General features: G+C 36.4%; 1 protein-coding gene across 1 annotated transcript; it reads right to left on the reverse strand.

Moving 5' to 3' along the window:
* Positions 1 to 871: 871 nt before the first annotated feature.
* Positions 872 to 12,620, reverse strand: LOC104219946 (NADH dehydrogenase [ubiquinone] iron-sulfur protein 8, mitochondrial). Its single transcript, XM_070171829.1, has 8 exons — positions 12,297 to 12,620; positions 4,750 to 4,849; positions 3,460 to 3,513; positions 3,267 to 3,358; positions 2,994 to 3,107; positions 1,708 to 1,775; positions 1,520 to 1,631; positions 872 to 1,432 (listed from the first exon to the last, which is right to left on the reverse strand). The coding sequence occupies exons 1-8, from the start codon at positions 12,348 to 12,350 to the stop codon at positions 1,337 to 1,339; spliced, it is 690 nt and encodes a 229-aa protein (XP_070027930.1). The 5' UTR covers positions 12,351 to 12,620; the 3' UTR covers positions 872 to 1,336.
* Between the last annotated feature and the right edge of the window lie 2,367 nt (positions 12,621 to 14,987).

A 14,987-nucleotide genomic window follows, 5' to 3' on the forward strand; every position in this document is an offset into this window, starting at 1 on the left:
GGGGAATGAAATAACACGTGAACAACGATCGACACATCACCTTCTTCATGCCACAACCACGTGCTCCATTATCTTCTACTTCATGTAAATGTCTTAAAAATAATTTTACGCCTCCATCGATCTCAACTTAATACTATTTTGTCCGACAAGACGGACATCGGCCACCACGCTATTTATTACTCCTATGATTCAAATGGGACAAGTTTTATTTTGTGTCTCACCAATTTTTGGACCTCAATCTTACACTTCTGGGTCCATAGAAATTTGGGTCCACAAAACTGTGAGACAAAAAAGTTATCTCATACAACTAGTATCAATTATATGAGATACAAAATAAAATCCCCCCCCCCCTTATCGTATATTCTGTCCTATGGGTAGGGTTGGGCCTGCAACATGCAGAAGGGATAGGTGCACGGATAACCATTCTCAAAGATGTTATTTAGAAATTAGCAAGCACTTATTTTATCCTGAAATTTTAAACTAAAAATTTTAACTTCAAGATATTTTTGTCCCGAAAAATTAAACTAAAAAATTGAAATTCAGAACGCACTGGCATTCTTAAATAACAGCCCTTCGAGTGGCTATCTGGTGTCATTTCTACCATGCAGAAGCGCCAACCCGTTTCACCATCACTTAGAATCTCCAAAATTCGGAAAGTACAACAAAGGAACTCAAGGTTCATTATTAACACCTAAAGTTTGACTAACATCAATCTGTTCATTAATTTTAGAATCCATTTTTACTCTCGAGTTCCCCATCCTCCATTATTAAACCCACCCAACTAAAGTAAGTGCAACAGGAACCAGGTGCTGCTTTGCAGCAACAATTATCATTTCTTGAGACAGCGCGTTTGCAAGGAAAGAGGCAGCACTAGAAGAAAAAAAACTTAAATCGTTTAGGACTGGCATGATCATTCAGATCCATCCTGAGCAACAAGCAGTAATTCAAACAGTAATAGCTACTACTAGTCATAGTATCAAGGTTCCATATTAAAAGGACCTTTATATGATGACCAATTTACATTGGTATGACAGGCAAATCAGAGCAGCTCATCCCAATTCCTCAAGACAGAGTGAAACTCCTATTACACTCAAATCTATGACCATGGACGTTACTTTTACAAATAAGTCATCTTGCCATACCAAACAGCAGTTCATCATCTGGTTTTAGACGTTCAAGATCCTGCTCTATTTCTTTCACATTTTTGTATGTAAACGAAAGAGGCTAAGCAATCAAAAGACAAGGGAAAGGACAAATAAGTGCATTCAGCTAGTCTCTTTATTTTGTGAATTTCTTACAAAGCAAGAAATCTTCAGCATGTATCTGATGAAAGAACTCAACGGTAGAGGCTTTCAGATCTCAAATTCTCTGCAATCTCAGTTTCCCATCGATCTCCATTCTCAAGAAGCTTCTCCTTGTCGTAAAGGAGTTCCTGATACATACGACAAATTAGTCACCTCCAGTAGTGCAGAATTTATTTATTTCAAATTTTGTGCTTTGAAACAACCAATATACTAACCTCATGAGTTTCAGTTGCAAATTCAAAGTTGGGCCCCTCAACAATGGCATCAACAGGGCAGGCTTCTTGGCAGAATCCACAGTAGATGCACTTCGTCATATCAATATCATACCTGTTGAAGTTAATAAACACATGAGCATGGATGTCTGAATATCTAATGTAACATCCGCAGACTCACAAAAGTGTACCTAGTTGTTCGACGACTCCCGTCTTCTCGCGCTTCAGCCTCGATAGTAATAGCTTGAGCAGGGCAAATCTGTTAAGAAGCCCGATGAATTGTTTCATTAGCAATGGCAATCATATACTTCAGCATGCAGAATGCTAGCAGTAACATAAAGTCTTAGCTTACACAACACGGTCCCATAGTTCAAGGCGGAGCAATGCTTGTGAAGGGGAGTCAATTGACACCCCTTTGCCGGAAATTTACATAGTGTAGATAGGTCCAAATTGCGTGTGTGTGGTTTGTTTGGGGGGGGGGGGGGGAAGTACATAGGTCACTTTTTTGTGTATATATACTATATATTGAATCCCTTTGGCTTCTTCAGTGTGTTTACTTCTTTTATATTTTGACCCCCTTGCTGGAAATCTGGCTCCACCATAGTTCACATAGGAAGCTTCTTTCAAATTGGACTGCACCAAAATAGTGCCAATATAGGGTGGTACGGCGATTTTACTGGTTTGGGTTCACTTGATTTTGGTTTTTAAACAGACAAACTGATCTTTGGACCAGAATAAACCTGTTTGATTAAACTTCACCTCGTTCGATTCAGCTTTTTTGGTCTTTTAGTTAAGAGATTTCCGTACCGAAAATTTTTATTTTCTCCCTAAATTACACTTTGTGGGCCTAAATTTGATATATTAGTTATTTATTGAAATCTCTCTGATATATCAAATGTGATCACTCACTAAAGTATCCCTCTATCCACATTTCATCATAAACTAACCGTATATCATATATTTCATACATACCAGGAGTATTGAACTTATATATTTCATAATATACTTAATTAATTGGTCCCGTTTGAAACTGATATTTTCAGCTTACAGCAAATAATACTCACCCCTAGAGCCAACAAAGGAAGTTAAACGTTCACCATTCTTATTTTGGCTATTGGTTACCACCATTTCACATCTTTCTCTTGCAATTCAAGAAGTAGCTTTTACTACTAAAGACATAATTTATATGAGATCCTTCACACAATTCAACATGGTACCGGTTTCCCAGTAATGCATATATTGCCAACTCAAGCAACATTGTCCTACCTAAGGTCAGGAAATTTGATTTAGAAAAGACGGAGTTCACTCAAGCAGTTTCTCTACTCTCGTGGTTAGCACCTAAAAGACATATTTCACTTACACTCCTCCTCCTATATGAAGGTAACCAACATTGAACAATGATGGAAACAAGCCTGAGGAATCAATAGTGTAAACAAAATTGCAGCTGCAATTATAATCATAGCAAGTTGACACTTACAGCTTCACAAAGTTTACATGCAATGCATCTTTCCTCTCCAGTAGGATAACGCCGAAGGGCGTGTTCTCCACGAAAACGAGGGCTTAAAGGGCCCTTCTCAAATGGATAGTTAATCTGCAATAAAATGGTTATTTCATTTGCTGCTCAAAAGTAAAGACCAAGAGGTTAGCATGTAGAACGATACCACCACCGTAGCTGAGATGGAGACCCGGTCAATGTGCAACCGAACATGAATAATTTTAAGGTAAATACCAGTAGAAGCATGAGACTTACAGTCACTTTCTTTTCAAAGAAGTACTTGAGCGTCAGCATCAGACCTCGAACCATTTCAGTCAAAAATAGTGTATTTATGCTTCGCTCAAAGACTGCATTTAGTCAAAAAATCAGAAGCAGGTAATGATGCCTCAAGGCAGTGCCAGAGGAATCACAACGCTACGCAAAGTGAGAGTTCTTTAAAATGATTTACCTGAATTCCAATCTTTAGATAGCTCCTTTGCTAGCTGTTCTCGTTCTTCATCATCTGGGACAATAGAAAAAGTAGTGAGTCATTAAATTTCGACTGAGAATCACCAAAAACTTAAGGCACCAAGAAGATGCAGACCACAAATAATAAACCAATGACTATGAGTTGAGTAGAACTAACTACTTTGCCACCAGAGTAAATTACTGCTCCGAATCATTTAAAGCATTCTATTCAATTCACACCCTAAAGAACTGGTTGCCACATTGCCCTGCATTTATCAGAAACCCCAGGCACTCTGCCATTTAAAGTGGTGTGCAATAGAGAAAGTGGCGCAATCCCCATTAAATACAATCCTATATAAAGCATGCAACTGAGAGTTACCTCTCAAAATGCATTCCCAGTTTGCAGCTATAGCTTAAATTTTTTTTTATAGAAAAAAGAAGATAATTTTCCCAAGTTTCATCCCATTCATCAGCTTTTTGGTGAAAACATATATATAGCAAAGTTCATGCTTTTAGGCGTACAACAAATACCGTTAACCTTTCTAGTATATGCATCAGGTTTCCAGCAAATATTGGACAAGTTAAAGCATGAGTCTGACCTTCTATATTAAATTAGGATTACCCTGGAAAGATAAACCAGAATGCATGAAACTTAGTAATTCATCTCTTTAAAGTTTCTCACAATTTTCCAACAGAAAATTTGATGGCACAGTAGAAAGGAGAACCCAGGGGGTTTCCACTTGCAACAATTTGCATGGTCCCATCCAGAATAGATAACTACATACCATGTTATGAGCTACTTTGAACGTACTTTCTTAGCCACAATAGAGATCGGATAGCGGACATAACAATATGCATAACATTGCTATCATGTGTAGACAGATTTAATATATTTCCCTCCATGGGAAAATGCTTGACTCACTTTCCTCTCAAAATTTTCCAAGGAAAGTAATAATCATTTTAAATATCACAGAAGATTCTATTGATCTAATCTAGTCTTGTTTAACTCTGAAATCCAATTATGAACAAAGTCCCCATCAAATTCTAAGCATATCATTTTCTACTCCTCCCTTGGCAACTGAGCTCATCTAAGTGGACAACCCAATAGGAAAGGAAGGAGTATCGCATACCGCAATGCTTAAAATTCATATCCCCACTAAAGCTCATTAGTAGTGAACTACAACCTTTTTGTCTAATGCTATGGCATTCCATTACATGCCTCATATGCTAACAGACACAGAGAAAAAGGGGATGATAGATCTAGGATGGATTTGAAGAGCAGAGTACAAACCTTTGTCAGTTGAAAACGAATGCTTGGTAGCAAATGTTCGAGTACCAAGCAGAGTTCCATTAGATGTATTAGCCCCTTGCCATGCTTGTCCTGCCAAAACCTATAGTCCCCATAGGAAGAATAAGGTGTCAAACCATTCTCTTACACCATAAAACATAGAAATGCACAAATACATACACATTTATGTATGCAAGTGCCTGCATGTAACCATGTCTATGTACACATACAAGAAAGCATATTGACCAAGAACTAAGGGTGTATTGTGGGCGGGCCCAGCCCAGGAGCGGCCCGGGACCGCGTGCCAAACAAGCCAAACAGGCCGGTTCAAATGGGCCGGTCTCTGGCGGTCCAAAAGCCCACAGTGGGTCGGTCCTTGCCAAAAAGCCCGCGAGCCCGGGACCGTTTAGCCCGGGACCGGCAAGAGGGCATGGGCCGGTTCAACCTGGTCAAACGGGCCCAACGGCTAATTTTTTTAAAAAAAAAAAAGGGCCAACGGTCAGAATTTAAAATGTAGCCGTTGGACTGCATTTTTAGCCGTTTGGCACTTTCAAAAATAGTCATTTGGCCCCCAAACTTTTTATAATTACACTTTTTCCCTATTTTCAACTATATACCCCCTCATTCATTCATTTTTACTCACAAATTCATCAATCTCTCTCTAATTTTCTTCTATAATTGCTTACTTTATTATTGCAATTTCGTGAAAAATTGTGAAGTTGGTGAATTGAAGTATTCAAGTCTTCAAGTCTTCAACGATATTCAATTTTCAAGAAGTTGTTCGTCAATTCGGTAAACTCGTTCCAACTCTTAAGTTTTAATATTATAGTTTTGTGTGTTTTATTTAGTATAATTATAATTAATATGGACTTTTCTTTGGAAAAAATATTTGGGGGTAAGGGTAAGGGAAAATCTAAAATTGGTGAATCTAGTCGCCAAACTACTACTCTTCCCCCGGCTCCCCGACCCAGACCTGTTACCCGTCCTCCTCCATCTGTTATTCTTGATAGTGATAACCCTTGTTTTCAATTTTCCGATAGTCAATTTTGCCATGATGTTGCACCAGGTCAACAATTAAATGAAGAAGTTATGAATGCTCTTTATCCTAATCAAACTATCTTTGAAAATGTAGAGGAAAATGATGATTTAGATGAAACGCAACCGGATTTAGATGATACACCTACTAGTCCTGTTAATAACTCAACTGATGCCCCGCCTGACCCTCCTGTAGTAACCTCTACTTTTAATAGACAACCTTCTAAACGATCCGAAACATCTCTTGTTTGGCACTTTTTTACTTAACTAAGAGAACAAAATAAGGCTAAGTGTAAAACTTGTGGGTATTTGATGGCTCATAAATTTACTGGAGAACGTAGCGGTACGGGTAGTTTGACTAGACACATAAAGACACACCCTAGAGATAAAGCTAGATATTTACAAATGAAAGTTGCGCAAGAGGGGACAAGTGTAGATAGTACGGTTAACCCTAGTACAGGGTCAAATCTAGTCAACCGGGAATTAACACTGTTACCGGTAGCATTTTATATTATGATCCAAATAAAGATCGTGAAGAATTGGCAAAAATGGTTACTGTTATGTGCTTACCATATAGTTTTTCTTCTAACCCTCATTTTGTGCATTATATTAGAAGAGTTTTTAATCCTACTTGTAAAGGATGGCCTCGCGCAACCGTAAAGAAGCGATATTTGTAAATACAAACATGAATATGAACAATATTTGCGTTATTTATTTACTCATATAGATTATCGCATTGCTATTACAACTCATAACTTGTTGTGCTCATTCCATTGGAGGGAGGAAGACTAAGAAAGATATTGCCATTTTTTGTTAATGTCGTAATAATAAAAATTATAAGATATTCCCTTGAATATTTCTTTGGAATTTATTTTGTGCTTAAATTTGATATAGTATATATATTATATATCTAATACATATAAACTATATATATAGAGAGAGAGAGAGATCAATATATATATATATATATATATATATATATATATATATATATAATACAGGTTTACAAGCCCCACCGGTTAGGTTGGCCTAACCAAGGTCTACTGTCAAGATTGGTAACTGCCTGGTCTATATAGTTCTTAACCCAAAACCCTATCGGGTTGACACAGTAAACTCCTAACTACCAAACATGCATAGTAGATAACCTTCGAGAACCAAGTTTAACACTTACCTGTTTAGTCTATCATTTAGGCTAACAGTACTGCAAAATGAAAAAGAAAAGGAGAAGAACAGTACCAGAGACCCTGAGTTGTGGCCAAGCGACCTTTTTGATTTTATTTCAAAATGGAAAATATTACAGAAGGGTTTTTTACAAGTAGAGCGAGAGACTAGAGAGAAGGCAGAGCTAATACTTTTGCTAACGCTTACCTCTAAAGAATGGAAAATGATCCTTATATAATGGATCAGCCTACAAACAAACAAAACTAAAAAGTAGAACTGGCCAACAAAATAATTACAGGTGTGGCCGACAAGATAAAAAGATAAAGTTCTATAATTACAAACGGACAAATTGCTTTATAAAAGCAGATTCCCTTCAATGATGGAGGGACCTTTTACTTTATTAAAGTTGTCTTTATTACCCCAATAATTTATCTGATGGGGCCTTCAATAATTCAGACTTTGCTTTTCCCTTTGTTGTTTTTCTCCGAAGATTCTTCGACATTTTCCTTCAGCTTTGTAAGGAAATCTTCAATTTCTTCAATATTGATTTCTGTGTCCGAGGGGCTCTGAGCTTCACCTGCTACTATGGCTGTCCAACGGGACGGGACGTACCGTCCCGGTCCCGTCCTGCTTCAAGTTAAATGGGATGGGCCAATGTTAAACAGGACACGGGATGGGACGGGACGACCATTTCGTTCCGTTTCGTCCCATCCCGCCAGTTTTTTTTTAAAAAAAAAAAATAGTCGTTGGGCAACAGCTTAAATTGCAAAAATAGTTGTCGCCAACGGTCCAAACAGCCCCTACCCCCCCCTCCCGAAACACCCCCTAACCCTCCCAAACTTTTAATATAACCCCTAAGTTTATTAAATTACACTTTGGCCCTATTTTCTACTATAAATACCCCCATTCTTCTTCATTTTTTCCCACAAAAAATCATTTTTCTCTCTCAAATCTCTTACATTCCAATATTCTATCTATATTCTATATTATTCTCTCAATTTTGTTACTATCAAGTATCAACTATCAACTATCAAGTATCAAGTGATAACTTTCAAGTTTCAACTTTCAAGTATTTGGGCAAATTTTTTGGAGCAACTTTCAAGCTTCAAATTAATTCGTCAAGTATTTGGAGCAATTTTTTGGGCAATTTCTTCAAGTTTCAATATTTAATCACGGTACACTCGTTCCATCTCCTAATTTTAATATATAATTTTTGCGTATCATTTTAGTGCTTAATTTTTGTGTTTACTTTACGTATTATATTTCGTATTTCATTTGTGTGTTTAATATTTGTGTTAGCTTTTTTAATTTAATTTCGTATTTAAATTATGGCACCTAAAAATGTATTTGGTATTTTTTTAAAAAGCAGTAACAAAAATAGTAAAGGTGAAAGTAGTAATAATCCTAATCCTAACCCTTCTCCTAGACCTAGAATTAGAAAGCATATTGATGAAATGACTCATATTGATGAAACTTCATTTTTCCAACCCCCCACATTTTATGATGTTCATGTCGGAGAACAATTAGATCATGAAACTTCAATTTTATTCTGGAAAATGGAATGAATCCCAGAAGAATTATGCGACTATAGCTAAAGAAATTCTTGCTATCGTTAAATGTGTTATGAAATTCCAAACTGATTTATACAATTAGAAATTTTTTATTAAAACTGATTGTCAAGCTGCAAAGTTTATCTTTGACAAAGATTTTAAACATGATGTTTCCAAATAAATGTTTGCAAGGTGGCAAGCTTTATTAGCCCCTTTTGATTTTGAAATAATATACAAAAAAGGGTCTAATAATACCCTTCCTGATTTTCTTACAAGAGAATATTTGAACTGATAGTTCTCTCTTTTGTTCCACAGATTATGAGGCCTACATACAGACCTCCTCGACAAAGGGGAAGAGGAAGGGCATCTACTGATGGTAGAGGGGATAATATTCTCGCCCAAATAGGAAACCAAAAACTAATTGTTGCTAATATAGCAGGAGGTAATACCGACCATTCTTTATACAAGCAGTTCATGGATTTTATACAATCCAGAAAAGATGAAGGTACATCATCTAATGTACCAACCTACTCCTCAGTCATATCAGAGGATAGTAATGAGAACCTTGAGGTTTATAACCGAAAGGACACAAAAGAGTTAATAATTCTTTTGGAACAATCCGACCTTAAATGGAAGGATAACCCTTGGCAATTAATGGCCAAGTATTTTGATACAGCGTCATATGCTACTCTTGCTTATAAATACAAGATGCACTATGAGATTATACTCTCAACAACAGGATCAGCTGAAATTCAGCACTTTTATCCTGCAAACACCAGGAAAACTTATAGTTTTTCAAAGATTATTATTAAGAAAGTAATACCTTCGGATGAATGGGGTATTAGTACCCTTAAGGATCGAGAATACACTCATCCTGATCAAAAAGTCTCAGTCAAATTTAATTATTGGGACTATGTTGAAAGTTTTAATAAAACTTTTCTTTATGAGAATCCTAATAAGAGACACTCATGGTTCATTAAGCTCTGTTCTAATATGAACAGTCAACAGATTCCCAATTGGTTCTTCAAATGGTGGAAATTATATGGTCCATCATTAGAAATACTTCCTACTTTATTTAAGAGTTTATATACTCAATGGGTAGACATATCTCCCAAAATTATTTCCTTACAAAAAGATAATATCTTTTACGATGGTATTGCTGCTATGTATTTCTTTATAGAATTTTCAATTCCCTGGATAATGAAATGGGATGTCGAAACTGGTTATACTAGTGAAGGAATTTCTTGCCTTCAAAGGATTGTTTATAACAAGTTCTGGACCAAATTGGTTCAAACAAATCAGCAAGGAAAATTATTTGGCGAAGAATTAATCCAGCAAATCCAGGACAAAATTGAAATCTATGTCAAACAAGAGAAAACGAATATTGATGAAGGTGAAATAAGCCCCTTCCAACAAGTTACCAGAAAGCTCCAAATGAAAAAAGGAGCTATATCCAAGAAATAAATCCTCGCTTCATACTTCGAGGAAATAAAGAAAGATCTTGCAAAAAAATTCAAGGCAAAAATAGGAGATGACATATCAATGACATCTATGGGAAACACTTCAGATGAAGAAGGATGTGTAGCAGGAGAAGCACAAAGCACCTCTGACACAGAAATAAACATTGATGAGATTGAAGACTTCCTTGCAAAATTGAAGGAAGCTACAGAAGAATCTTCTGCGAGAAAAGAAGACAAAGGAAAAGCTAAGAAATGAAAGAAATGAAGGCCCCATAAAATGAATTATTGGGGTAATAAGGACAACTTTAATAAAGTGACGGACCCTTCCATTATTGAAGGGAATCTACTTTTATAAAGTAGTTTGTCCGGTTTTGATAATGTAGAATTTCCTTTTTATCTTGTCGGCCATCTTACTGTTTTAGGTTTGTTTGTTTATGAGCCGATCCATTATATAAGGATCATTTTAGTTTTTGAGGACGCAGGCATTAGCCAAAGCTCTAGAAAACACTCTGACTTCTCTCTAGTTTCTCTCTTGTAAAAAAAATCGTCTCCCTTGTAATATTTCGAATTCTGAAATAAAATCAAAAGGTCACTTGGCCACAAACAGGAGATCTCTGGTACTGTTCTACTCCCTCCCTCTTCAATATTTGCAGTATTGTTAGCCTAAATGATAGGCTAAATAGGTTAGTGTTAAACTTAGTATTCGAAGGTTTTACTAAGCATGTTTTTGTAGCTAGGAGTTTACTGTGTCACCCCGATGAGGTATTGGGTTAAGAACTATATAGATCAGGCAGTTACCAATTTCGACAGTAAACCTTGGTTAGGCCAACCTAACCAGTGGTGTTCAGTTGGACTCGTTTAGGCAGGTGGCCATTGAACAGGGTTGTGAGGAACACTGTGGTTTAAGGTTTACCTAGAAGTTAGTAGCTAGTCAGGGCTGAAGTTTTTGTAATTAATTTCCTGAACCTCATTCGGAAGCGATCCCGTACCCCCTTGGTATTATATAAGCTATATATATATATAAGGCAATATATATATCTAATACATATAATATATATATATATATATATATATATATTTGTAGATATATATTATAGATATAGATATAGTATGTATAATATATATAAGCTATATATTATATAAGCAATATATAATTATATATACATACTATATATAAATATATAGCTATATATAAGCAATTTATATTAGTATATACATATATAGTTTACAAGAAATTGCCTTAGATTAAAAAAAATCAAAAAAAAATAGTCCGGAACGAAAAAGCCCGTTCAGGCCCGTGGGCCCGGCCCATTTAGCCCGGGACCATGTGGGCTTAGGACCACAGTGGGACGGTCCCACCCATTTGGACCGTTAGGTCCGGGACCGTTTGTCCCGTTTAGGCCCGGGCCCGGAGCACAATACAGCCTTACCAAGAACCTAAAAAGTAGTCAAGTAACTGCTGCCCCTCTCATTTCCCGGCAAAATTTCTCAACAAACAGCATGCATTGTACATGATATCTTAAAAGTTAAAGGAAAATATGAAGGAAATGTATTTATTTCCCACACTCCAACCAGCAGCCCAACTGAAGACCTTTCCCACTGAGATTCTCATGTAACTCAATTCTCAACCTTATAATTGGAGGTGGAGGGTCCTTATCACCAGGCTATCCGTCATTTGTCAAAAACCAAAGACATGTATAAAAGAACAAAGGTACTGAGTGTTAACTAAGGGGACCCAGGGCTTTGATCCAATAATAAGAGCACAACACATGAGGTGAAGATTAGGTGCACGTCACGGGTTTGAACCCTGCTGCGGCAGACAAAAGCCAGGCAGTTAAGTGGAGAAGGATAGAGAGCAGGACCAATTATCTATCCAGTTTCGAATCCTCCGCCTCCACCACTGGCTCTCGGGGATTACTCGGTTATCAGGAAAAAAAATGTTGACAATGGGAAATCTGAATGGTAATCCAGCACCCACCATCTTCCTTGCTTCTATAAACATCCATTTCTACCTATTTTCTATCTAACTTCCTCAGTTCAAAAGTATTTAAGCCAGCACCATAAATTAAAAAAAAAAAAAAAAAAAAAAAAATGACGTATCAAATAATCAAAAGCATACACTAATTCTTAAATACGATGTCGTTTTCATTACCTTCTCCTGAGGATAACATAAGGGTAAATCAGATGCTGAAGAAAGCTATAACTGATGAAATTGACTATCACGAAGGTTGAAATTGATGTCAAATGCAAGATTAGGGTTCGTAGGAGCATTTTCTTACAAAAATTGATGACACATAAATGGCAGACGAGTATAAATTAAATGAGCAAATAAAAGGAGACTTACAAGCTGACGAGAGCGAAGAGCAGAGAGAGATTTCCGAGCTAATATGGCGGCCATTGGATTTGACAAGAGTTTCCTCCCTTCAGAAGCAGAGAGCGATTAGCAGTAACTAAAATGGCCCCGGTTTACAGTTACTAGTCGATTTGGTCACCGGCTTATGAGACAGTCACGGATCCTAAGACGGTGCGCTTCGTTTCGTTTTTGCTCTTTTAACGATTCAGTACAACGTTAGTGACGCCGGCTCCATTTTTACCTTGGTTAAAAAAACAACGTTGAGGGACCCGACCCGGCATGCTTATTAACTTACGGGCCGTTTTTTTGAAAGACAAATTATGCAGAAATTAATAAGATTAATATGTAAAAATTGCACGGGCCGCCTTATTTGGTCGCCCCATTTAACCTATATTAATTTTTTATAAAATTTTTACTTATACTTACTTTTTAAATAACTTTAGCTCTCTTTCTCCTCTTCCTTCTCCTTCTTCGTTTTCTTAAGATATTTTCAGTACGATAACACAGGTTAGCATTTGGTCTTCATTGTTACGACTTATCAATAACAATGAATCAACTAACATAAGTTGCACGATTTTTTTTCATTTTTTCGCATTTTTTATGTAATCTTTTTTTGTTTGAATCAAATGAATTGATCTGTGGGGTTAAAGTAATAGTTTCACTTTATATCACTTAAACTTTATGATTATTTGATTTATTTCCACTGAAGGCACTTTTTTCTAATGTAATTACTGATCTACTCCATAAAAACGTTCAGAAAGAAGAAGAAAAAAAACGAAGATCCAATATAGTGATTGTATAGGTCAAAAAACTATATAAGCTTTTTCAAAAACTTTAGCTTATATAGTGCTGAAGTTTTTACAAATGAACTAAATAACTTCAGCATCTTCTGCTGAAGTTTTTGAAAAAGTTTATCCAGGACAAAAAAACTTCAGCCTATTTAGTACTGAAATTTTTTCCAAATGAACTAAGTAACTTTAGCATCTTCTGCTGAAGTTTTTGAAAAAGCTTTATGACAAAACTAATGAATCCAGTTGCTGAAGTTTTTACAAATGAACTAAGTAACTTCAGCATCTTCTACTGAAGTTTTTGAAACAACTTTATGACAAAACTAATGAATCCAGTTGCTCAAGTTTTTACAAATGAACTAAATAACTTCAGCATCTTCTACTGAAGTTTTAGAAAAAGCTTATCCGGGACAAAAAAAACTTAAGCGTATTGCCTTTGCTACTTTAGGCCCGTCTAGTAGAGAATGCTGAAATTTTGCGTGATTACCTTTTCTACTTCAGCCCCGTATGCTGAAGTTACGCGAAAAAGCAGGTACGCTTGCAAATTTTTTTCCAAAGCGGGCACAAGTTAAAACGTGACCCAAAAAGCGGGTATAGATGCAAATGCCCCAATTAATATTAGTAATAGGTAAATTGTAATATAGGATTGGTATAATGTATGCATTATTTCTTGTTTAGATTTTTAATTTGATATATCACATATTAGTATACTGTATAATCTAAAATACTTGTTTATTTTTTAAGCAAAATAAATAATTTCTTACTATTATGATTGATTTATATTCAGTGACACCTCTCTATAATAGCCCCTATATAACCATAATTCACTATAAAGCGGCGTCATTCCTATATAATAACACCGTCAAATTGATAGGTCGCGACGGGAACCCGGTACCTTACTCAACCGAGTACCAACGTAACGTATCTTTCTTATTACATCATCACAGGTAAGTGGGGCAGAAGGGGCGTCATGAGATAACCAGAGTAAACATGAGGGAGTATCCGACATAGAACGACCCAACCCGATATAGAAACTCATACATGTGACATACGGGCCTGTAAGGCCTATGTGATCCATTATATACTTAAAATATAGGCCGACAAGGCCATACAAGTATCTGTATACATGACATCTGTCTACAAGCCTCTAAGAGTACATATTTATCATAAAGGTCGGTACAGGGCCCCACCATACCAAACAATATGCGTCTAAATCATACTGACCAAACAAGCAACTCCGGAACAAATGGAGCGCACTGACATCTTTTGCTAAGTTGATAGCCTACTTGGAGGACTCTTGACCTGTCTATCGGGACCTACGGGCATGAAATACAGTGTTCCCATGAAAAAGGGACGTCAGTACAAATAATGTACCGAGTATGTAAAGAATGAAAATCAGTAAATAATATACACGAGAGAAACATGGAGTAAAAGACTCGACATGTAAGTCTGAATAGCTTTGTGAATCATTTAATACTTATAATGTGCGTATAAATGTCATACCATGCATGGGTATATGCGTTCATAACATTATCAAGCATCTGAGGGCGTCTCATCATATCATCTCGGCCACTATGGGCAAATCATCAACGTATACCATCTGATCGGGTGGTAGTGTGTATATAACGTCGTAACCTTTTCACATATCCCATATATATATATATATATATATATATATATATGGGCATGGGTCAATGTACATGAATGCAATACATGAGAAGTACGCCAATAAAATCTCTCAGACTTGTCATAAGACCATTATGCCTCTAATTAATATCATGAAATAAACTTTATGAACTTACGTATTTTATGAGACCCATGAACAGACAATAGAATAATAAGACATATGGGAAATCAAGAACATAGGCACCTCTAATACTTCTATGAATAGAGT

The sequence above is a fragment of the Nicotiana sylvestris genome, chromosome 1, assembly GCF_000393655.2.
Source record: "Nicotiana sylvestris chromosome 1, ASM39365v2, whole genome shotgun sequence".
In the NCBI taxonomy this organism is placed as follows: domain Eukaryota; kingdom Viridiplantae; phylum Streptophyta; class Magnoliopsida; order Solanales; family Solanaceae; genus Nicotiana; species Nicotiana sylvestris.

What these genes read in the sequence shown, in the direction of transcription:
- LOC104219946 (XM_070171829.1), bottom strand. Translation starts at nt 12,350, where the DNA reads ATGGCCGCCATATTAGCTCGGAAATCTCTCTCTGCTCTTCGCTCTCGT. An exon ending in ATCTAAAGATTGGAATTCAG is followed by an intron (nt 3,359 to 3,459) that starts GTAAATCATTTT and finishes GACTAAATGCAG; the next exon opens with TCTTTGAGCGAAGCATAAAT. An exon ending in GGGAGTCGTCGAACAACTAG is followed by an intron (nt 1,632 to 1,707) that starts GTACACTTTTGT and finishes TAACTTCAACAG; the next exon opens with GTATGATATTGATATGACGA.